Raw genomic sequence first — 25,674 nt, forward strand, 5'->3', positions numbered from 1 at the left:
AAGAGATGATGTTGTTCCTCAAACAACAAGTATGCATTTTCAAGCTTATGCACCTTCTCATTGTTAGTAGTAATGAGAAGAGGGAACATCCTGGATGGTGAGGGCTCTTTCTGAAGATTGCTGCCTTCATAAGGCAGTGCCATTTGAAGATGGCCTCGATGCCTAGGAGGCTTGTGGCCATGGTGCAACTGTCTGAATTTACAACCCTCTGCAATTTATTCCAAACTTGTGCATTGGTGCCTCCATGCCAGACAGTAATGGAATCAATTAGCATGCTCACCATTGTGCATCTATAGAAATTCACTAGCGTCTTTGAGACCTGCCAAATCTCCCCAAACTCCTTATGAAATATAGCTGCCTGTTCACGTCCTTCATAATTACATCAACATGTTGGGCCCAGGATATTTGTTCAGAGATGTTGATACCCAGGAACTTGAAACTGCAAATTCCTCGATAAGAACTGCTTTGTTTTAGAGTCATAGTCATAGGACAGAAATAAGCCATACAGCCAGCTAGTCCATGCTGAACTATTATTCTGCCTAGTCCCGTTGACCTGCACCTGGACCATAGCCCTCCATACCCTTTCCATCTATGTACAGTACTAATCCAAATTGTTCTTAAAAGTTGAATTCAAACCCACATTCTCTTCTGCCACGATGAGGCCACTTTCAGGGTGGAGGTGAGTCACCTCATATGCCATCTACATAGCCTCCAACCAGATGGCACGAGCACTGATTTCTCTTTCCAATATATTTTTCTTCCCATTTCCCTTTTCTTCTATTCTGGCCTCTGGCCTCTTACTTCTTCTGCTCATCTTGCTATCAACACCCCATGACTCCCCACCCTTGGTGCCCCTCCTTTTTCCCTTTCTCCCATGGTCCACTGTCCTTTCCTATCCTCCAGCCCTTTACCTTTCCTACCCACCTGGCTTCACCTATTGCCTTCTAGCTAGCCTCCTTCTCCTTCCCTACCTTTTTATTCTGGCATCTTCCCCCTTCATTTCCAGTCTTGAAGTGAGGTTTCAGCCGTAAACATCAACTGTTTATTAATTTCCACAGATGACCTGCTGAGCTCCTCCAGCATTTTAAGTGTTGCTCCAGGCATTTACGATATTCGGTTTTCCCTTGTAAGAAGAATTGACCTGCAAACCGTACCATAGTTGGCGTACATCCAGTTTTGTCTATAACATCACTTGGAATTGCTTTCTCACATTTAAGATAGCCTTTGGAGTGTTGTACTCGGGCTTCTTGTAGAGTATTAAAATTACCAGTCTTAAATACCACAGTTTATGGCCATGTGGTAAAGATGAAGATTTAGCCCTATATACCTCTAGGTCTGCCAGCTCAGAAATTGTTTTATAAATGAATATTATATATGAATTTTATGAATTTTATAAATTCATTTATAAATGGGAATCTAGGACCTCATGTTCAGAATTCATCGCAGGTCTGCTGACTGTTGAATTTCCTGGGACATGTCCCAGAAAATAGAATTTACTAAATAAGGACTCAATTCCAAAAATCTGAATCTGAAGATCAGCATACAAATAGCATAAAGGAAAGAAATGGAAAATAAACAGTTGTAGATTAAACCAAAAGTAAATACCCTTCTTGATAATACTTGAAGAAAAGTCCACTACTACATAATTGTTCAGAATGGTTTGTTTAGATATGGAGGGGGAGTGTGTCTTTACTGAAGGACACCATGATTCTGTGAGCACTGTTAGTCAGTGAAACAAAACACTCTTTAACTGAGATCATTGCTCTGTCTTTAGATAACATTGAATCACTGTTGTATTGTTTCATACTTACAGGGACATAGCCATCTACAGCCACACGTTTCCTCAATTTTGATGCTGGGCAGATTGTTACTGCAGGTTGGTTTATGCAGATTCTCACAACTTACTTTATGATTTATAGAAACAACTTCTCCATTCATTTTGCATATAAAGCTGTGACATTTGTCAGGTAACATCCACTTCTCCCCAGCCTGGAAACATTGCAATTGAATCAGAATTAATTTCAGTTATCACAAAAATTGAGATTTGCTTAAAACCTTATAACTGATTAATGAGAATGGCTTAAAACTGCTAAAATTTTAGAAAACAGGATCCATTAAATAACGTCTTTGTCATAGATTCTGTGTGCATATTGTATTGTAAATCACTTGAGCGTTAACGTCTGATGTAAAACTAACGTTCAAGATGAATTTTAATCGTGTAGTTGAGAATACTTCAAACTCCTGAAGATGAACTAGGGATCATTAGCTTAGGTAAACCAGTGGTGCAAGCTATTAGTTGAAAATGTGCTGAATGATTGTAAACAAGTGAGAAAAAATCCTGGGAATTATTAGACTGCAAAAAGGATCTGATGATTTCCCGGCATATATGACAAACAAACTCTTCTCGGGCTTCCAGCCGAATACAAGCATCGATTTTAACCAGCGTTTCAATCCTGATGAAGATGGCAGAGCTTGTCATCAAAAGATCAGTTATAATTGATACCTGTAACCAGTTGGAAGCCCAAGAAGAGTTTATTCGCTTTTAGAGTGCAATCCAAAGAGCTGAAGTGAAAATCCCATACACTTCTTCTTGGTGGGGCTCTGATTTTCTTTGCTTCCTTTCACTGGAAAATGGGGGCAGAAGCCATGTAACATGTATATGTGAAGTTGCTACTGCACTTCTGTCCAAATTATTTTGACAAGATGGGAGTAATTCTCTGAAAGCTCAATGCCTACAGTGCTCATACTGCAGAGAAAATGTGAGTTAGCTTGGAGATAGGGACCAGCTTTGAAACATCTACCTGTCGCCGATTTCCTTGGTCGTCTATGCATTCCTGAGGAGAAGTTGCTGTAAAAGAAAAAAAAACTGTAATAAACCCTGTAGGATTTGCTGCAATAAATCATAATTTAAATCATGCTTATTCTTTATTTTTCTGACCCTACATTTATACATGAGATTTCAAGATTCATTTTGAGACTCACCTGTGCAGACTTTTTCTATAAATTCATTACTAAGTTCCACCATCATGGGCAAAGTGTCCATACTCTGCAGCTGAATCACATTTTTAGGGTTGGGCCCGGCCAATGTTAAAAGTTGTTGCTTATCATATCTTTTCCCCATTCCTATTGGGATCACTGTAACACCTACAGTAGAGAAAGTTAGGTTAATATTGGATCTTTCAAGACATTGGGATTTCTCAAATAAGCAAGAAGCAGAAGTGTCTAAGATAAAAATAATGGAAACAGCACAAATCATAAACTAGTTTATTGGCTTCTTACATTAAGTTTGTCACATCATTCTGACGATTATTTAATGAAAATTCCTTGTAATATTCCTTAATACTGTTATGTTATTTCCTTAAGGAAGTAATCAAATAAATGGCATTATTCCAGATTCTGACAGAGCTTGTGTCTCATCAACTAACAGAGTCACAAAAAACAGAGTCTGGCGTATGAGAACAATTTTATGCTTGTCTTCTGATTATGCTAAAATATAAGCAGAGGTTTTATTTGACCAAATATTACTGACACTAATGCTGCAGAGAGTTTACAAGTGAATTTAACATAGAAGATGGTTGTGCAATTATTTATTTTCTTTCTCCAGAACCATCAGGTCTATGCCAGCTCCCAGTGGACCAATGCCATCAACCCGCTCTCCCACTTAATCTCTGCTTAGGCCGCTATCTCAGAGATGCACAAAGAGCTTGTCAGCTAACAAAGTAATGCTGAAGTGTAGTAGCTGTTTAACTCCACCAAGGACAGTCCCAAGCATGGCTGCAAAAGAAGGAGGGTTGTGTGTGGGCCTGGCAACCCCATCCATTTAAAATCCAGAGCTATAGAAACAATAACAGAAGTTCCAAATACCTCATGGCTGGGAGAGGAATGATACACCAAAGACATGGGCTACACGTAGGAACAATTTAGAAGACTGGCCCAGGACAGAGGACCCTGCTGAGCTGCTGTTGCTGGCCTAAGCCCAAGTAGGGTGATTGGTTTAAGTAAATAGTAACCGTTTAATATTGGAAATGTAGGATCAATTATGCATGAAACACATTCTACAAAGAAGCCACGTACTGGTGGCTACATAAACTGAGTGAGATTTTTTTGAGGAATAAATATTGGCAAGGACATTAGAACTTACTCTTCACAGTAGACTGCCAAAGGATCAATTACATCCACTTGAGGACAGCAAGGGCATCAATTTAACTAAGAGGCAGCATTCCTCAGTGTTCCATGTCTGAAGATCATTTTAGTTTCAGTACAATATATTATAATGGCATACCTGTTATGATTGCTTCTTGTGATGCCAATTCAACATTATCCACAGAGGTATCAGTAACTAATACTACAGCAATCTTTGGGACCCCAGCCCTTGCTCCATTTGCTTCAGTGATGCCATATTGAACAGCAAAGGAAAGTGCACTTCCTACAGAAGATTACAAAGACATTATTGGGATGTGCTTTCTCATTTGCAAGCACTTATCTGAAGACATATTAAACACAAAAATAATATTTGTGACAAGTTCAAGCACAGATAACTTTAATACTGGAGATGCTACCTATTTTACTTGGCCCAGGGTCCCTTTGTCGGATATTGTTGATCAGATCCAAAAGATTATCCTTTTCCTGGTTTTTGTTGAAAATCATTTCCAGTGTGTTCACCCGACCATACTGCAGGATGGAGATATGAGTCGCATTTGACCCTGCAACAGGAAAAAGGGAAATAAAATTGTAAAATAGATAGGTCAAACAAGCAAGATGTTAAAAACACAGGATTAGCAGTTTAATATGTGGCTAAAGACTTGGTGTAGGAGGAAGGGCATGAGATTTTTGGATCATTGGGCTCTCTTCCAGGGAAGGTGGGAACTGTACAGAAGGGATGGCTTGCAGTTGAACTGGAGGGGGTCTACTCTCCTACCAGGAAGGTTTGCTTGCTGCATGGTGGGACTTAAACTAGAGTTGCTGAGGGATGGGAGCCAAAGGGCCAGAACAGTTAATGGAGAGGTTGTGGGGGCACATGTTGGTAATGTCTCACAGTTAGGCATCATGGTACAGCCAGTGTCCTGAGCTGCCTATATTTAAATGCAAGAAGTATCACAGGGAAGGGGAATAATAGTGATGAAGTTAAGGTGGCTGGTTTGTAAACAGAGGCAATGTGTAGAAAGGAGAGGCTGTTGAAAGGGCAAAATTGCAGTCAACAGGATGACTTGCAACATAAAAACTGGATGAAATCAAAAAGGGTGAATACAGGACTGAAGGTGTTGTATCTGAACGTGCAGAGTGTACGGAATGAGGTAGATGAACTAGCAGCGAAGTTGCAGATTGACAAGTATAATGTTCAGTGAATCATGGCTGAAAGATTATATAACGTCCAAGGATACACATTGTATTGAAAGGACAGGCAAGAAGGCAGAAGAGATGGCACTGCTCTGTTGGTTAAAAAAAATGAAATTAAGTCATTAGAAAGAGGTGACATGGGGTCAGAAGGTGCTGAATCATTGTGGATAGAGCTGAGGAAATGCAAAGGTAAAAAGACCCTGATGGGAGTTGTATACAGAACCCCCACCCCCCAAACTGTAGTAAGGATGTGGTCTACAAGTTACAAAGGGACATAGAAAATGGATGCCAAAAGGGTAATGTTACAATAGTCATGGCAGACTTCAATATGCAGGTAGATTGGGAAAACCAAGCTGGTGCTGGTCCACAGGAAGAGGAATTTCTAGACTGCATACTAGATAGCTTTTTAGAACAGCTTGTAGCTGAGCCTACTAGAGGATCAGCTATACTGGATTGGGTGTTGTTCAGTGAACTGGAATTGATTAAGGACCTTAAGGTAAAAAAAAACATAATATGGTCAAATTCACCCTGAGATCAGAGTAGGAGAAACAAAAGTCATAGATATCAGTATTACAGTGGAGTAAAGGGAATTACAGAGCCATGAAAGAGGAGTTGTCCAGAATTGAGTGGAAAAGAACACTGGCAGGGATGACAGCAGGACAGCAATGGCTGGAATTTCTGGAAGCAATTCAGAAAGTTCAGCATATATACACCCCAAAGAGGAAGAAGTATTCTAAAGGCAAGATGACACAACCATAGCTACCAAGAGAAATCAAGGCCAACATAAAAGACAAAGAGAGTGCATATAATACAGCAAAAATTAGTGGGAAGTTAGAGGATTTTTGGAAGGTTTTGAAAACTAACAGAAGGCAATTAAAAAGTTATTAAAAAAGATAAAGATGGAATACGAAAGTGATCTAGCCAATGATATTAAAGCGGATACCAAAAGTTATTTCAGATACCTAAAGTGTGAAAGAGAGGTGAGAGTGAATATCGGACTAATGGAAAAAAATGGTGGAGAGTTAGTAATGGGGGACAACAAGAAAGTGGATGAACTGAATAAGGTATTTTGCATCAATCTTTTCTGTGGTGGATACTAGCAATATCGTGGAACTTCCAGGTGTCAGGGATCATGAGGTGTGTAAATTTACCACAACTGGAGAGAATGTTCTTGGGAAACTAAAAGGTCTGAAGGTAGATAAGTCATCTAAACAAGATGGAGTAGACCCCGGGGTTCTGAAAGAGGTAGCTGAAGAGATCATTGAGGCATTAGTAATGATCTTTCAAGAATCACTAGATTCTGGAATAGTTCTGGAAGACTGGAAAATTGCAAATGTCACCAAAAAGGGAGGGAAGCAGAAGAAAGTGAACTATATGCCAGATAGAGCAAACACGAGGAAATCTGCAGATGCTGGAAATTCAAACAACAACACGAAAGGTCTAAGCCCGAAACATCGACAGCTCTTCTCTCTATAGATGCTGCCTGGCCTACTGTGTTCCAGCAACATTTTTTGTGTGTGTTGTTATTGGTATATGCCAGTTAGTCTGACCTCAGTGGCTGGGAAGATGTTGGAGTCGATTATTAAGGATGAGATATAGGGTACTTGGAGGCACACGATAAAAAGGCTGTAGTCAGTGGTTTTTTCAAGGGAAAACCTTGCCTGACAAATCAGTTGGAACTCCTGGAAGAAGTAGCAAGCAGAATAAACAAATGAGAATTAGTTGATGTCATGTACTTGGATTTTCAGGATTTCTTTGATAAGGTGCGACACATGAGGCTGCTTAATAAGGTAAGAGCCCATGTATTACAGGAAAGATTCTAGCAGCAGCTGCTTGGCAAAAGGCAAAGAGTGGGAATAAAGTGAGCATTTTCTGACTGGCTGCTGGTAACTAGTGGTGTTCCACAGGGTACTGTGTTGGGACCGCTTCATTTTACATTACATGTTAACGATTTGGATGATGGAATTGATGAGTTTGTTGCAAAGTTTGCAGTCAATATTAAGATAGGTGGCAGGCCAGTTAGTTTTGAGGAAGTAAATAAACTACAGAAGGAATTAGACAAATGAGAAGACTGGGCAAAGAAATGACAGATGGAATATAGTGTTAGGCAGTGTATGGTCATGTCTTTTGCTAGAAAAAGTAAAAGAATGGATTATTTTCTAAATGGAGAGAAAATTGAAAGTCAGAGGGAATTGGCAGTTCTTGTGCAGGATTACCTAAAGTTTAAGTTACAGGTTGAGTCTGTGATTAGGAAGGCAAATGCAATGTTAGCATTTATTTCAAGAGGACTAGAATATAACAGCAAGGATGTAATGTTGAAACTTTATAAAGCATTGGTGAGGCCTCACATGGAGTATTGTGACCAGGTTTGGGCCCCTTATCTTGGAGAGGTTTCAAAGGAAGTTTGTCAAAAATGAATCCAGGATTGAATGGCTTGTCATGTGAAAAGCATTTGATGGTCTGGGCCTGTATTCACTAGAATTCAAAAGAATGACGGGTGACCTCACTGAAACCTATCAAATACTGGAAGGCCTTGATGGAGTGGATGTGGAGAGGATGTTTCCTATGGTGGGAGAGTCTAAGACCAGAGGACACAGCCTCAGAATAGAGGGGCGTCCTTCTAGAATGGAGATGAGGAGGAATTTCTTTAGAAAAGAGTGGTGAATCTGTGGAATTCTTTGACATAGGCACTGTGAAGGCCAAGTGTTTATGTGTACTTAAGGCAGAGGTTGACAGATCCTTGATTGGTCAGGGCATGAAATGATACGAGGAGAAGGCGGAAGATTGGAGCTGAGAGGAAAATTGGATCAGCCATGATGAAATGGTGGATCAGACTCAATGGGCCAAATGGCCTAATTCTGCTCCTATATCTTATGGTTTTCATGCAGGACACCAATGAAGGCAGTACATTATCTGCACCAGATTTCTGCGCTAATTTTGTTCATTTTTCAGTCAATCAGAAGACCTTGGCAGCATACACTGGATAAATTCTTCCATCAATAAATATTAGGAAATAACACAGTTTTATTGTACTGTAGTATTATTTGGTAGTGTTCTAATTTGCTCTGTATTTTCTTTAAATGCATAATTTGTTTCTCGGTTAAATGGTAATTTTTCTTTTTTATACCTTTTTAATTATATCCATGAACCTTTGGCTAATTGTGGGAGCTACTTAATTGGGCCAAAATATACTAGCCCCAACTGCCCTCATTAACCAGAATCCCAATATACATATAAATTACTGAGACTGAGGGTTGCAGAGCCCTTGAAAGTGAATCTGTAGTTGGTGGTATCAGAGTTGAGGTGAATGAAATTATCAACATCAGATCTGATGGTCATAGGGTAATAACTGTTCCTGAACCTGGATGTGTCGGACCTAAAGCTGCGTACAAAGCATCACCGTGTATCTTAATGGCACACTGAATAGCAGCAAGCTGACATGTAGAGAGGTAGGATGGAAGGATAAACTCACAGAAAGTGATTGCTTGTTACATGGAAAGGTCGACAATAGGGGTAGGCTAATCAGTCCTTTGAGCAGTCACTGGCACTCAGAGCAATTATGGCCAATCACCTGCCTCATCTCCTTATTCCCATTCTCTCCCCATGCCCTTTCATACTTGTTGCATCAATGAATTTATCTGCATCCTTTTTTTTAAGTATTTAGTAGTTTGGCCTCAACTGCCTTCTGTAGTAGCAAATCCTTCAGCTTTACCACCCTCTGAGAGAAGGTACCTCCATCTCTCGTCCTAAATGTCTTGCACAGTAACCTGAGGCTGTGGCTGCTCTTTCTTGACCACCCAGCTTGGAAAAACATCAATGAATCATGCAGTTTATCTAGCCCAGTCAGAATTTAATCAAATTCTTTGAGAATCCCCCTGCATTCTTGCAAATTCTAGTGAAAACAAACCTAATTGGCTTAATCACCCTTTATACAGCAGACATGCCAGACCGGGAATCAGTCCGGTGAACCTCGGATGCAATCCTTCTACGATAAAAATATCCCTCTCAGGTTAAGGAAATCAAATTTTCATGCAATCCTCCAAGTATGGTCTCAGCAAGATCCAACATTCCTGTTCCTCATAAAATTCTCTTGAGAGGAACAGCAGCAAAACATTTGGCTTCTTGTTTTTATTTACATAATAACACAGAAGAATGCTGTCCAGTACAAACTGACAGCAGACAGAAACAATTGCTTGCTGATCTTTAACATTTTCTTTCAGTGACTGGTATGCAAAAACACCCAAATCTCCTTGTTCATTGAAACCTTCAGTCCAGCTCAGCTTAATAAATACATCACTTTTCTGTTCCTCACTGAGGAGAATGCTGCACGTTAATTGTACTTTTGATTGTAAGTAAAGAGGGTTGCAGTGTTTAAGAGTAACACACACAAAATGCTGGAGTAACTCAGCAGGTCAGGCATAGAGAGAATTAGACTGTTGATGTTTCAGACCAAGCCCCTTTGTCACAATCCTGACGAAGGGTTTCAGCAAGAAATGTTGGCTGTTTATTCCTGACCTGCTGAATTTCTCCAGCATTCTGGGTGTGTTACTCTGGATTTCCAGCATCTGCAGAATCTCATGTTAATGTTCAAGAGTACAACTTTCATATCAATGAGATACTAATCCAATTTTATTTGTTAGACAAGAGAGGAAGGATACTTGGAGCCTTCAAAATGCACTAAGTTTTAGGACACTGGAACTTGAAGAACAAAATCTAATGTCATGTTTGATTAAAGAAAAACGTCCATAAGATACTTTCATTGCCTGTTTCACTGCTCATTAATTTTACTGTGTTTTTACTGCTTCGATTTGTAGTTTGTTCTGATGTGCAATACTGTTATTCCCTTCACTGACCTCTTTTCACCTTCTTGACCAATGACCTCACAAAGCTTTTCATTTCTTCGAACTGTGTTTTTCTGATGTTTTCACTGCCATCAAGAAGGATGATAATATCCATTGGCTCAGCACATAAATCTATGGAAAAATAATAGAATTATACTTCCAAATATTCTGCAACCAGCTAATCTTGGATCAAGCACTTCTGATAAAACAACATTCATCTTTCACACCAATGCATTTTAAAGATCTACCATATACTTAACAAGACTTAAAGCATGTATAATCAATATTAAATTTACATATAAAAACGTCTGAGCCAGTTTAGATCTAAATGGTGTGGGAATAGGAGGAGGCTCTATTTTATATGACATTTGAAGGTATTGGACGATTTTGACAACAATAAATATTTACAATAACAATGGCAGAAAATTGAGATCCAGGATTTCTCTTTAGGTTTTTTTAATAATTTCCTCCATGGTTTCAATGACTTAGTGGTTTGATGTTTTGTATTTTGCTTTATTCACTCATATTTTTTGCTATTTGCGCGACCTGTTTTTGCTATTGCACTTTGGATTCTGAATGCTTTTTTTGAGGGGTCCCATGGTGTCTCTTTGTTTCATGGCTGTCTGTGGGAAGATGAACCTCAGGGTTGTGCACTGCATACATACTTTGATAACAAATGTACTTTGAATCTTTGAACCTAAGATGTGTGGACAAAACTCCATAGCTGCTCTACCCAATGAAATTAAAATCTCTATTATTAAACAGGAAGGTAACATCAATAAAACACAAATTTCTCCCACGTGTATTAACAAATTGCTAATATTAATTCATAGAGGACTGCTGGGCCAATTTATTTATTATTGCTCTATAGCGCACTGCAATAATGCTCCAATACTAGACCAGGACAAAGACCTTTCGATTCCACCAATTAAACATTTTCATTTTATTGGATGTTTTAACTTTGAAATGAAAAATAATTGGTCATAATTGTCCCAGGAACCCTAAGTTTATTGAAGACCATAAAATGCACACCAGTGTCTCATAACATGAACATATGCTCCACTTGTGAAAGTCTGAAAACCTGCAATCTGAAAGCCTGATTTACTGTATACATGTTGAGCGCAGATGCAAATATTTCTAGATCAAGGGAGGCTTTATATTTTATATTTTACTTTAAAAATATTTTATATCTTCACTTCCGCCTTTCACTTTCTGCTACCATGCAGGAACCACATTTTATTTCCACTGCAGTTTTGAGTCTGTCCATGACTGATTATCACATCCCTGCGTCAATTAATGTACGTCTCCTGCACTCTGTCAGGACTTTTTCAGACCGACATTCTCTACCTTTACACTTGTTTAGAGGCTGTTTTCTTTGGCAATGGCTGGTTGTGGTGAAAATCCATCAGCCTAAAACTATCCACTGAAATTTTCCCCAGTAAACAAGCGAATTGCAGTTGAAGTGAATGAGCATTTAAAAAAAGTCCAAAACATGTGACTATAGTGTTTTGAACCTGCCCAGCTCCAGGGTAAACAGGTGTGAATGGAGGAGTGGATTTCCAATCTTATCAGAGGAAACAAATTATTTTCCTGCATCTATCAAGCAGTCATTTGATCAGTGAATAATTATATGGGTCATTTATTCATTACATAGTTTACTCACCACTGCAAGTATTAGTAAGTTGATGCATTTCTGGTATAGTATTTGCAGATAGGGTTAGATAAAGCATCTTTGGTGGAATATAAACTAGTAAATGGCAAAATGCTGTTATTAACAGATCTCACCTGACGATGGCAGTATTGCACCTTCTGTAATAGCGATGGTGGTGGCTGGGGTAGTACTTTCTGACTGACAACACTCTTTATAAACAGTGCTAGCTATTTCAAGAATATTGTCGTAGGTAGCCTTCACAATGGGAGGTGGGAATACATTCACATCAATGTCAGGACCAACAACGATTGGGAGCAATTCCACACCATGTTCTTTGACCGTGTTGAAAGGATTTGTAATACTGTCTGTTGGAGGGTTGCTGGTTATCATAAAGACCAGGTCGGGCGCCTCTTCCCTTGCACCGTTATGAGTGGTTAACGTCGACTCAATGAGGTGTTGTAGGGCTCTGCCTGTGTTGGTCTGCTCTCCTCCATGGAAATGCATTTGCTTTATTCTTTCAATCACTTCCCAGTTACTCTGAATTTTTGTAAAATGAAGCTCTTCGCTCACAGAATCTGCGTACTGGATGACAAAAACATTTGTGGTGTCTTCTGACACTTTGAACTGTTCAATCATTTTAATAACAAATTCTTTGGTCCTGTTGAAATTATCTTCTCCCACCTTATCGGAAGCTTCCAGGAGGAAGACAACATCACGCATTTTTTGTTCACCAGAGTCTGGGGTGGTGATCACTGCAAGGGTAACTGATGGAGATGTGGTTGATGCTGTTGTTGGAGCTACGGTTACCACAGGAGCAGGGGTTGATGGCCTGGCTCCACGACTGCACATATAATCTAAGATATCTGTCCTGAAATCTTTAAGCTCAGCAACACTTTTCAGAATAAACGATTTCCCTCCAGGAGACTTGGCAGTGATCAAGCCTATTTCCTTCAGGTTTATATTTGGTCCAATCCCCACTGTGATCACAGAGACTTTTCTCTTGGAAATTAATTGTGAAACTCCTTTAACCACAGTAGATGAGGGGCTTGCTGTCACAAGTATGGCTACTCTGGGCACTTTCTTCCTCGAATCCTTTCCAAACACAAGAACTGACGTATACTTCAAGGCTTCAGCCAGGTTTGATTTGGAACCACCAATGTACTTCATGGTCCTCACCAATGTTTTCAGTTCTCTTACACTCTTCTTCTCCCACAGGTCAAATTGTTTGCTGATGCTGGAGTGGAATTGTAACATGGCGACTCGTATGTTGGACTGACCAATCTGCATCTGCTCCATCATGGACAGCACAAACTTCTTCACATCGGCAAACTCTTTCTTTGAGAATGATTTACTGCCATCAATCAAGAATGCCAGCTCCATAACCCTGTGGCAGCCATCGACTATTTCAATAGCTTCCTCTGTTGGGGTTGGAATTGGCTCTGGTGTTGGCTCAGCACAATGGGTACAGTACAAAGATACTCCAGTACACAGGCTGATGAAGCACACATGAAAAGGAAAGAGCGTAAGTTATACATTACATCACCACCACTTACACTGTTACAAATAGACATTCAATGAACAGAGCCCTTTGCACAGCATGAGGTGTGTTTACTAGTTCTTTCTAGTATCATATCTGATATCCCATTAAGAGCACAGTATTAAAACCCTGTAATAACCTTTGATGGACTTGGCCTGGCAGATTTTCTGCAGTATTGGCTGTTCTCCAATCAATACTTGAAAATACATTTTTTGAAGATGATACTGTGGTGAACTATGTGCCTGTCGGGACACGCCCCCTGCTGACTGCTCCTGTGGCTCCTCCCACAGGCCCCTGTATAAAGGAGATCTGAGGCCTGACGCTCGGCCTCAGTCTCCAGGACATTGTATGATAGACACTCACTCCTGGTTCCTTCTTCCAGTCAATAAAAGCCGATATCTCGCCTTACGTCTCAGTGTGAGTTATTGATGGTGCATCAGATACAGAGTATGACAAAAAGCTTTCCAGTAAGCACGCTAATTTTAAAGAGAGTACTAGGCATGTGGCCCTGATGAGTTTAAAGAGAGCACAGGAACTGTGCTTAAAGTGAGTGCATGTACAAAAGCAGCAGTGGATTATGTGGGAAGCATTACCTCATGAGTAACATGCTGAAACACTGGGGTTCCAAAATCATTGGAAAGAGGATTAATCAAAGTTTTACAGTGGTACTGAGTAAATCTAACAAAGAAAAAGATTCTGGCATTACTCAGAAAAGTGGGTCCATTTACAGTTGTTCAAAATGTGCAGCTACTGGGCTCATTCAACTGTTCATGACTTGATGACCTGGCGTTGGTTTGACTAGTGATCGGGAGGGATGGAGAATTTGGTGTACCTGTGCCTTTTAAAAAAATCTCAGGAACTTTCATCTTAATCAGAGATAAACATATTATCCAATTACACTTATTAGTGCAGCAGCATATACAAAAAGACACACACACAGAATAACAAAAATTCTAAACTGCTGATTAATACTTAATGCACTTAGTCTCATAAAATCAATTTTAACAATGACTTTCCAGAAGTAGTAAATGAAGAAAAGGGTGCTAGAAAATGATTAAGTATGTTCCCTTGCCAAGACACTATATGGCTACAAAAGTAAATACTGGCCTCTCCCAGAGTCAAGAGTCTTAAAGATTTGTTAAATGGAGTTACTCGTAATCTTAAATTAGTAATCCCAAGCAGCAGACTGAAGTAAGCATCTGGAAGTGTTTGCAACTTAGTCTAAGGGAGTGAGCATACCAGTTCTGACAACGTTCTGTTCCATTGTTGAGAACAACTGTCTGTCCATCTGGAATGCGTAGTTCATCAATGACACAAACTGGACACAATCCAGGATCAATACATTTCTGTGAATTTTCATCCAGTATGGTTCCTATACATGATAGCAAAACAAAAAGATGTATTACTTTACTGCCAATGGCTTGTCAAACCACTCTGTTTATGGTAATATGTTTGTATTAGTTTGTATTAGTTCTACCATCAGGCCTTTTCTTTATTTTCATTTTACTGCTGAGTATGTGAAAATGCTTTTGTTAATTCTCAGTCCTGGAGATATCAAACTCCTCAATCTTTCAGGTCTGATGAACAAGCAATAATTGGAGCTTCCCTCCGCACATGTGCAAAATGGCCCTCTCAGTACCTGACTTCTGGTTTGAGAAGGTGTTACCAAAGATGAGTGACAGCTCACTGGTAAATCATAAGGCAAGAGATTCGACTAAGAGCATGACCTGTTTCATGAAGCAAATTGTGGCGAACCATCAGCACAGACAGTGAGAAGGTAGGCAGAAGTAAGGCTGGTTGTGGGGATTTGCCGTTGGGCCAAGTTTGAACCACTGGGGTCACAGACGGAGCTTGTACTGCCACCAGGGATGGAGCGAGTAATTTGGAGAGGAGTTCATGCAGAAGAGTTTCCACTCTTGTCCACCTAATCTGGGTGCTAGGTTAGATCACTCCAATTGCCAAGCCGACTTGGTTCAGACCCAGGCACACTAGGGCGCCTAGATCCAGACCCATTACTCGGTGCTTCGGCAATTTAAATGCCAGCACAGACAGACTGGAAGCCTATAGTGTCAGTTATGGAGGTGAGGGTCGAGCTGATTTCGCTCACTGTCCTGCGAATGTTCATTCCTTTCTCCGCTCCACCAAGGCTGTAAACTGGTCTGGCTTCTCTGCGTTCCTGCCCCACTGGTGTGAAAACTGGGGACTGCGGCTTGAACTGGGCCTAATCCAACCACTCTGGGAGTGGAGTTGTGACTCAGTCTGGTTCAGGATGCTGTTAGCTTGCCTTTTTTGTTTGCACAGTGTGTGTTTTATCGCTCTCATTCTCTGTGCAGTGGTTTTTGATTTTTTTTAAATTGGATTATTCAAGTTCCTTGCTTTGTGGCTGCCTGTAAGCAGACAAATCTCAAGCTGACTAATTTATACATTCTTTGATAATATTGTGTTTGAATCTTTGAATCTTGAAATAATATCTTCAGCATGATCAGTTTTATTTCAGATTTCCAGTACCAACAACCTTTTGCTGTTGTCTTCAGATCCTAAACTTTCCGTAATGAGGAGTTGATCTTGACATTAAAAGTTCATTTTAGTTATGCTGTTGTGAAAATGTTGTAATATTACTGGGATAATCTAATGGTAGAGACGTCTGGAGTTCTGCTATACCCCAATGCACAAATCTTCGGTCAAGAAACACCATGTTTTGACAGCATAGGTTCAAAGAGATCTTCAAATACATCTTTTTGCTTAAGCACCTGAACCTGAAATAAACTTCACAGCACTACAAATGTCCTGGATAGTATTCTTATAACTTGGATGCCAAAAGAAGGTGGGAAGTACTTTTTCATAGTTGGCTGGCAAATTTATTTGAATGAATCAGGCTAAATGGGAGGAATTGGCTGTAGAATGTGGTACATCTATTTTTATTCTCATGCTTTCTATGACCAAAATGGACCCTAAGTTCTGTGTGAAAATTATTTCCATTATACCAGCAGCAAGGACAGAAATCCCAGAAGTACCTGTAAGGCATTGAGGTGCTGTGAACCATTGCCTCGCTGTGAGAAAGTGCAGAACTTCCACTTTACCTTTTCATGACGAATCTCAGGCTGATTCCTGGCATCTACTATTGGGTGAACTTCCTCCACTTCCCAGTTTTGTCAAACCACCAATTTCTCTCTCCTGGACCAACACTTTCAGCAGAAACAAAATATTTGCTTAACATCCAGTTGAACTCCAGCTTAAGCTTCTGGGCATAAATGCTCTCAACCTTGCCTTCCAACCTCCACTCCTCTAAAATCACCTACCTTTTCCCTGATTCATCTCATCTGTTGACAAAAACCTTATTCTCAGCTTCACCGCAGAACTGACTTCTGATGTAGTCTGCATTACAGTCTTGACCCTTAAGGACATTATTTCAAAGTTCAAAGTAAACTTATTACCAAAGTATGTATGTGTCTCCGTATACTAACCTGAGATTCATTTCCTTGTGGGCATTCACCATAGAATCAATTAAAAACTACACACAAAGATGGACAAACAACCAATATACCCTCTGTGTGTAATTTTTCATTGAGTTGTGTTACTTTGCACCTGCTAGAAAATGAATCATCTAGTATATGGTGACATACACATCTATTGATAATAAATTTACTTTGAACTTTGAAATATTTTCTTTATGGATCAAGACTGTGATGCAGATTCGATCCAGTCTAACAAATAACACTTAAAGAAATGGCAAAATAGATATTTCAGCTTTTTAGAATACTGCATCTATATACCTTCCTCCTCTGGCGGGTGTCCATATTGAACTGCGAGTTCTCTGGGCAGCCGCCGGTGACGTCAAAATGAGAATCAATCCCCCAACCTGACTTCCGTGCCAGACTGAGGCACAGATCTCATTTCCGGATTTACCTCTTTTACCACTCAGGGTAATGAAATGCAGTCTCTAAATCTGTTAAAAACTGTGAGCAGTTAAAAATAGTGGGGGCTAAGTTGTTTTCACCCATTGGATGGTGTGGTGCTTTTTAGGGAGATAGGTTTTAATGGAAATGAGCACAGTGCCACCTGGAAAACAACAGCATATCCATACAAACTCTTGGGAACCCCTGGTCCATGACTGTTCAAGGTAGAGAAGTATTTCAGATGGGACTGAGAATCTCAGGCATAAGGCCACACAGATTTCCAATATGAAGAATGGAAGGAGTGCAACATTTCACAAACTCTGTGCCTCTGGTCCCATTGGACACCTGCTCCAACTGTGGAACAATCCCCATTGTCCTCCTCAGCCACCTCACACATTTAGAATGGAGTCAGCAGTCTCCCGTGGTCTTAAAGGTGCCTACAGCAGACATGCTAATTGTTCAGTGTGTTTGTGGGACTATGTTTATGATAAATTTATATGGTGTACATGGCAAGGGTTAACAAAAACACCATAGTTTAAAACATTTTGAATTCGCGATTCATTTGCCAACCGACCTGAAGGACAGTGTGCGTGGCATCCTTCCACACACATCACAGGGCACTCTTGCGGTTCTGGATGTTGACAGGTCCGAGGGCAGGCAGATGCACACACATTATATCTCCACTCACACACATGTTCTGCCTGTCCAGAATTTAGATCTTCACAACTCATAGCTTCAATGAACAGAAGAAAAAACAGACGCCAGTCAATTAGGCTGTACTGCAACTCAAGAACTTACCAATATTTTGCCAAACCCGTCGGAATTTCAACAAATGTGCCTCCATTGTCACATATAAACAACGTGAACAACAAAATTAAAGGGCTACCAATGGAGGTAATAATTCCTGTTTTAGGGTCTTCATGACCAGGAACATGTTTTTGTGGCTACATTTCTTTGGTATAAAGAATCCCTTCCTATCAGGAATTTAAAATTGAGATGCTCTCATCTGTTCCAGTGCAGTGAAAAAAATCATGTAGTTATAGAGCACCAAAACCCTCAGTCCATGTTCAACTGTAATCCCAAGGACCCACACATTGACCATAGCCCTCCGTAACCCTCTCAACCATTTACTTAACTAAATTTCTCTTAAATGTTAAAACCAAGCCCACATCTATCACTTCCATTGGCAGCTCCTTCCTCACTGTCAGGACCCTGAATGAAGGTGTCCTCCCTCAGATTCCTCTTAAAATATTTCACCTCTCACCCTTAACCTATCCCCTCTATTTCTGTTAAGAACTCATCAAATAATTAAGGCGAACTTATTCTTTTTAAGTTTATTTACTTAACTTGGGGTAAACAGAACATTCATGTTTTATCATCAACATTACACATTCTACTTTATAAATAACAGATCCCTTGACAATTGTATTTACCTAATATATCATAGTTACCTTTCAAAACTTTTCAAAAATGTCTAACTAGTTTGACATGCATTGTGATCCACTACCATTGTTTGTTGCCAATGTTAGACCACATTAAAGAGCCTGAGCCATGACTTTATATAACAAGTAATTCTAATTCAAAATCTATTTTTAAATCAGTTTTACTTACGACACAGATTATCTGTCCTCCACTGGACAAGAATGCCTTGCTGTGCACATTCATGTACATAGGCTGCTATAGCATTGCAAAGACAAAGACAGTCTCCTGTGGAATCACAGGAACAGGCATCAAAGACACAGATTTCCCAGAAAGGTTGGGGGTCAATCTAAGAAAAGCATAGAATTAAAGAATGGAAAGATTCCATCAATAGTTCATTATAACAGGAAAAAGCACAGATCCTTTACTGAATTCCCGTTGGTCTTTTTTGAATATAAGTACGAGAAAATAAGTGCACTGTTCTGCCACCTATTCCCTTAAAGCTGCTTTGTTATTTAATATGATATCTGATTCTCTACTGTAGGCCTCATCTCCTTTTCAATTCCCCATAGCCAACCACCCCGCCCCCCATCTCAAGACTTTCCCAGTCTGTCAAAAAAATCTACCTTCATTTTAAATATTTTTAAAGATCTACTCTCCATAAGTTTTTTTAGTTTCAAGTATTCATCTGTAGTCAGAGAACATCCTATAAAGCTAAAAACATTAGTAACTGTTCTGGGTTCACTGGAAACCACCTCTTTTTTCAAGTAAAATGGTTATCAACTGCATATTGGGTTCCATCAGCACATCTGATTGGGTTTCACTGAGCTATGGTGTTGGTGACAGTTAGGTATAAGACCACAGGAACAAATTCCATTTTTGCTGTCAACCCCAACATCGTGCCTTACCTCGGTATCCCTTTATGTCCTGATTAAGAATGAATCTGTCAATGTCTGCCTTAAACATAAAGACTTGGCCTTCATCGCTGCTTATTGCAATGAATTCCAGAGATTCACCGCTCTCTGGCTAAAGAGATTTTTCCACATCTCTGTTCTAAAAGGATGCCTCTCTATTTTGAGCCACACTGTCTGCTTTGAACAGGTTGAAATATCAATGCCAAGGTTAAGAGGGCATTTAGCTAAAGCACAAAATGTAGTATATATTAGTGGTGTTCTTTTGCAACTGTAATAAGTTTGCATTATAATTTTTTCACTGGTAGAAATATGCTTTGGGAAATGACGCTGCACATACTTAAGAGAAAACAATCTCAGGATGAAACAATTTCACAGTTCCTCTCTGTAGAATTATTCTGCCAGAGCAAACTATTTGTGAAGTATTAATGCAATCAGTTTAAACTAAGGAAGGATTCTTACCAGCTGTGCACACTCACTGAACAGGCTACTTTTTATGAGGTCGCATTTATTTTCAACATTCTCTAGCTTCAAATTGTTTCCATTGCATGGAGGAGGTGGCTGGGAAGTGGAATAAGATCAAAACAATCAGTTTGAAAGTAGTTTTTTTGTTCTAAGCACAACATTAACAGAATTCCATTGTTAGTGTAGATCAAGAGATTACCTGAATGGCATCGGCACATAAATGTTTCACTGTCCACGAATTCCCAAAATCAATGGGGTCAATTTCCAGCTGATTGGCACTGCCCAGCAGATCATTATTTTTATTTCCATCAAAATTACCACACAATCCACAGAGTTTACCCTGTTTCACAGAATGACAATGGAATAAACAACGATGGAGAAAAAATACATTAATATTTTATTCAAAACCATTGGATTAGATAGCCTAAAGTAAAGAATTACTAGAACAGTAAAACAATAAATTGTTCACATTTATTTTATGCTGTCCGACATCTGACTCTATGATATAGGATTGCACAGAATATAACATATTAGCTCTTATAATTACCTTGAATGGATCAAGGCTTATCACCTGTCGCGACTGTTCCCTCTAACTTCAAAGAATTCAAACTGCTCTCTGGCAGGCAGTTAAAATGTTCAAAATGGTGGGCATTTGTTTGTTGCTAAATAAAAGACTATTTAAATAATTTCCAGTTTATTAGAGAAACAATATAAGAAAAGAATAAAGAGAAAAAGAAAAGGTGGGTGGAAAAAATGATGGACAGCTGGAAGGAAAAAATGGGAGTCTAGAAGATAGAGAGAGGAAAGAGAAAGGAAGGAAGAAACCAGGAAATAAAAACTAATCAATGACATCAACTTACCATATACTGGCCCTGAACTTGAACTGAGATTCGAGTGCCTTTATCCCACAGTATCGAAATTGTATTACTCAGTACAATGATGTAGTAAAGATCAGAATTAAATATCTGCAAGTCTGCTCCATTCTTAAATGGTTTTTTGATTGTCACCTAATTAAAGAAATTCTAATGTTAGCATTACCTTAAATAAGAAATGTTTAATTATCACAAACTGCTTCATTTATCTAAGAAGCAGTAATCTCCATACACACCTCTCGTTCATATAGTTCCACCACTCCTTCATCATATAATATGGTGATGTCTTTTAAACATTCTTCTCCTGGCAATCCACAGCCACTGTGTTCTACTAAGATGCGAAATGTTCCTTTATTTTCACCACAGCTATCCTAAAGATTAAGAGAAACTTTAAAAGTCAATGAAACATTCAAAAACTATGTACAGGCAGACCTTAGTAGTGGATGGATTCCACTTTTACAGCTATCCATAAGTCAACTCATGAGTCAATTCATGAGAACATAGACATAAATCACCAATATGGTAACCATACCTCAAATGGATTACAGTGAATGGCGTCAAAAGCATATAGACCAATCAAAAATAACAATTTCTAAAAGTGGCAAGAGGAAGCTGGTTCTTCAGTCTGTACAAATGAACATATGTAAGTATGTCATACTTCTGAATTTAATAATATTACAGGAACTCATTCTATGTCTGGCTGTCCATAAATCTATACTCATAACGTGGGGATGGTCTGTAAACAAGTGCAACTCCTTAAGATATTCACAGGTAAGGAAAATCTGAATCACAGGAAACTCCTTTTGGGTAGGGACAAGATGGAAGTATACGATGAATGGCAAGACTCTGAGGAGCGTTAATGTACAAAGGAATCTTGGGGTGCAAGTCCATAACTCCGTGAAAGAGGTAACAGGAGGAGACAGGGTGGCAAAGAAGGTGTGCGGCCGACTTGCCTTCATCGGCAGTGTGCTGAATGTAAATGCTGGGAAGTCATGTTGCTGGAATATAAAACCTTGGTCCAGTCGTCAGATTTCATGTACTGTGTGCAGTTTTGAGAGCTGTATTATCGGAAGGATGTGGTGACTTTGGAGAGATTCACCTGGATGTAACTTGGATTAAAGAATATTAGCTGTAAGGAGAGGTTGGACACATTTAGATTTGTTTTCTCTGGAACTTCATGGGCTGAGGGGTGACTTGATTGTGTTTATAAAATTCTGAGTGGCATAGCTAGAGTAGATAGTTGGGGACTTTTACCCAGGTCAAAAACTACAGGGCAGAGGTTTAAAGTGAGAGGGAACCAGTTGAAAGGAAATGTTTTAGGTAGCATTTTTTCCCCACGCAGAAAAAAGTATGTGTCTGGAATGCACTGCTGGGGGAGTAGAGGAAGCAGATGCAATAACAGTGTTTAAGACACACCTAGACGGATATATGAACAAGCAAGGAATGGAGGAATATACAGTAGATTACATCAAACAGAAGTGTAGTTTAAATTAGCATCATTGTCAGCACAGACATCAGAGACCAAAGAGCCTACTCTTGTGCTGTAGTTGTTAGTCAACAAGGTCCACAACCTGGGTCTCCATACATCCTTCTGCAAATGGATCCTTGACTGTCTCATCAGGAAACCATAGTTCATGCAAATCAGAAATAGCACCTCTTCCTCATTGACAATCAACAGCAGTACACCTCAAGGATTCGTGCCTAAAACCCAGTGTTTCACTCCCCCTACAACCACACCTGTGTGGCTAGGCACTGCAAAGAGTGAGATGATCAGCTTCTTGAATGGTCACGCAACATCGGCCTTGCACTCAAAATCAGTAAGACTAAGGAATTGATTGAGGACTTCAGGAAGGGAACGTCGAGGGAACACACACCAGTCCTCATCAAGGGATCAGCAGTGGAAAGAGTGAGCTGTTTCAAATTCCTGCGTGTTTCTTCATTTTTGAAGATTTATCCTGTGTCACCTCCATCTAAGGATTTGATTTCATTTTTTACCAATAGAGCCATCCTATCCCCTCTGCCTATTTGTCTGCCCTTTTGACACAATGAAGGTCATAGCTCCCAAATATGATCTTCTTTTAGCCACAACTCAGTGACTCCCTCGATGTCATACATTCCAATCTCTAACTACAAGATCATCTGCCTTATTCTGTATACAGTGTGCATTCAACTATAATGCCTTCAGTCCTATATCTATCTCCTTTTATCATTTTGTCCCCATGTTACACTTCAACTCATCCTACTAACTACAATTTGCCCTATCATCTGCCTGTCCTTCCTCACAGTTTCTCTGTACAGAGCATCAACTTGTATATCAACTGTCCCATTGTGAGCTCTATCACTACAGTTCCCAATACCCTGCCAAATTAGTTTAAACCCCACCCCCCCACCCCAAGCTCTAACAAACTTGCCTGAAGTGAGATTGGTTCCTCTCAGGTTCAGGTATAAACTTTCCTTTTTGTACAGGTCATACCTTCCCTAGAAGAGGTCCCAATGATCCAGAAATCTGAAACCCTAGTCCCCTGCACCAGTTCCTCGGCCATTCATTCATCTGTGCTATCATCCTATTCCTGCCCTGACTAACATGTGGTACTGGGAGTAATTCAGAGATTACTACCTTTAGAGGCCCTCTATTCAGCCTCTTCCCTAACTTCCTATACTCACTGCACAGGACCTCTTCCCCATTTCTACCAGTGTGCACCATGATCTCCTCACCCTCTCCCTTGAGAATTTTCTGCAGCTGCTTTGAGACATCCTGGAGCCTAGCACCCAGAGGCAACTCACCATAACGGCGTCTCTTTCACGGTCACAGAATCCGCTGCCCGTCCCCCTTACTATCGTGTTTCCTACCTCAGGCTTAAGTTCTAGCCTGCACCTCTTCTAGTCTATGCCCACTGATCCAAAGCCTGGCCACTAACACTGCCATCAGATTTCTGAATGGACATTGAACCCATGTACTCTACTGCACTATGTTTGCTCTCTTTTTGCACTACTTTTTTTTTTGCATTGTTTTGCATTTATATATACACAAGATATATATTTCTTATTGTAATTTGTTTTATTATTATGTATTTCAATGTACTGCTGCCCTACCAGAACAAATTTTATGATATATGCCAGTGATGTTAAACCAGATTCTGGTTACATACCTTGTCAGATTGTTCTGTGTAAGACTGGGCTATGTTCCACGTAAGACCGTAGACTAAGGTGGCATAATTGAGAGCATCAAAAAAATATACATTTGGAAAGCATCTCTATCTAATTTACAGATAACCAGTGGGAGTGATGCATAAAGACTTATGACAATATTTAATTTATCTGAGATAAAGGGATGCATAGTATTTCAAATACAAACTGAAAATGCTGGTCAGACAGCATCTGTGGAAAGAGAAGCAAAGTTAACCTTTCAGGTTGGGGAGGTACTGATATCTGTTTCAGAGCTCTACAAGAAAACCATAGATTGGTGTGGCAAGGAAAGCTAGAATAAATAATTGTTCATCCTGCTCAAGATATTACTGTTACTACAATGTTTGTACAAATATTTGCTGCTCAGTGGGGACCTTGTGTTTTTGGTGCATAATTCCTTGGTCTGCTACTCACCATAAAACCATTAAAGATGTCCTTACCTGAGCCAGGACATACTGACATTTGCCTGGGAATGTATACTTAAGCCCATCGAAAGTGATGTAGTGGGCCTCACCAATCCCGAGGCAGGTGCCATCGCAGACTCTTTCCGTGCAGTGCCATTTGCGATTGAGACATTTGCTGTAAAAACAAATAGCAACAAAAGATTATTCTTAATGTCACTGAATAGTATCAGCCATCAACTTAAATAAAGGGGTTGCATTTAATTCTGAAGCTGTCACAAGAGGTCAATCAGTAAACATGATTTTCTTCCTAAGTCTGGAAGCACAGCAGTCAATTGGTTTCTCTCAAAAGCTCATTGCACCTCAAGCATCCGAGTAATGAATTTCATATTACAGTTTATTTCTACCCTACAAAAGCACTATTACCGGCAAGAACAGGGATGCAATGAAAACCTTTACAGATAGCAGTACGCTCATATTTACAATGGTTTAATGCCACACAGCTTATCACAATTTAACCCTTTATATCCCTGGAGAAACTTGTAATTCTACCCATTTAGCACTAGTCTCATTCCCCTTCGCTAGTGTTCCTGTAGTAAACAGTCATGGTAACCAATGTGAACTCTGGAAAACTAATTATCTGGAGAAGTTCATTACATTAGAACTACTTATACTGAAACACATTAGCCTCAGAAGTGATCTGACAAAGTATTTTGAGATTATGATGAGCTCTGATAACACTCTATTGAGGAAGACCTTTTCCTGTGATTGGAATGTCAGTGACAAAATGTCATGCTTTTTAAATCATCAACAAGAATGTGAAGTTGGTCAGTAAGTGAGGTGTTATACTAAAGTAGGGGTTCACAATCTGGTGTCCACAGACCCCTTGCTTCATGGTATTGGCATTAAAAAGGTTGGGAACCCCTGTACTAAAGGTGATTGGATTATGGATCATCTTGCCATAGCGCAACAGAAGATACATTCAATTTTAAATGGAAATTAAATAAATATTTGAAAAAAGATTGATACAATATCAGGTGGGTTAGGTTTGCACCAGTGCAGCGAACTCTTCTCCTATCACACAGTAGCACGTTAATTAATGGACTAATTCATCTGCTTCGTTCATAGCCCAATGTGAGAAAGATAATGGAAAAATAA

General features: G+C 39.7%; 1 protein-coding gene across 1 annotated transcript in view; it reads right to left on the reverse strand.

Annotated features, from left to right (window-relative positions):
- The window catches only part of vwf (von Willebrand factor), a 122,017-nt gene that overhangs the window by 53,095 nt on the left and 43,248 nt on the right, over nucleotides 1–25,674 (reverse strand). The window contains exons 20-34 of the mRNA XM_059987573.1: nucleotides 24,556–24,694; nucleotides 21,166–21,300; nucleotides 20,918–21,064; nucleotides 20,257–20,397; nucleotides 20,055–20,153; nucleotides 18,874–19,030; nucleotides 17,837–17,995; nucleotides 14,606–14,738; nucleotides 11,964–13,321; nucleotides 10,191–10,310; nucleotides 4,560–4,703; nucleotides 4,283–4,426; nucleotides 2,983–3,144; nucleotides 2,802–2,848; nucleotides 1,812–1,989 (exon numbers count right to left, since the gene is read on the reverse strand). Coding sequence (XP_059843556.1) covers nucleotides 1,812–1,989; nucleotides 2,802–2,848; nucleotides 2,983–3,144; nucleotides 4,283–4,426; nucleotides 4,560–4,703; nucleotides 10,191–10,310; nucleotides 11,964–13,321; nucleotides 14,606–14,738; nucleotides 17,837–17,995; nucleotides 18,874–19,030; nucleotides 20,055–20,153; nucleotides 20,257–20,397; nucleotides 20,918–21,064; nucleotides 21,166–21,300; nucleotides 24,556–24,694 — 3,263 coding nt within the window. The remainder of the gene's footprint in view (nucleotides 1–1,811; nucleotides 1,990–2,801; nucleotides 2,849–2,982; nucleotides 3,145–4,282; nucleotides 4,427–4,559; nucleotides 4,704–10,190; nucleotides 10,311–11,963; nucleotides 13,322–14,605; nucleotides 14,739–17,836; nucleotides 17,996–18,873; nucleotides 19,031–20,054; nucleotides 20,154–20,256; nucleotides 20,398–20,917; nucleotides 21,065–21,165; nucleotides 21,301–24,555; nucleotides 24,695–25,674) is intronic.

This window comes from Hypanus sabinus, chromosome 13, assembly GCF_030144855.1.
Source record: "Hypanus sabinus isolate sHypSab1 chromosome 13, sHypSab1.hap1, whole genome shotgun sequence".
Taxonomy (NCBI): domain Eukaryota; kingdom Metazoa; phylum Chordata; class Chondrichthyes; order Myliobatiformes; family Dasyatidae; genus Hypanus; species Hypanus sabinus.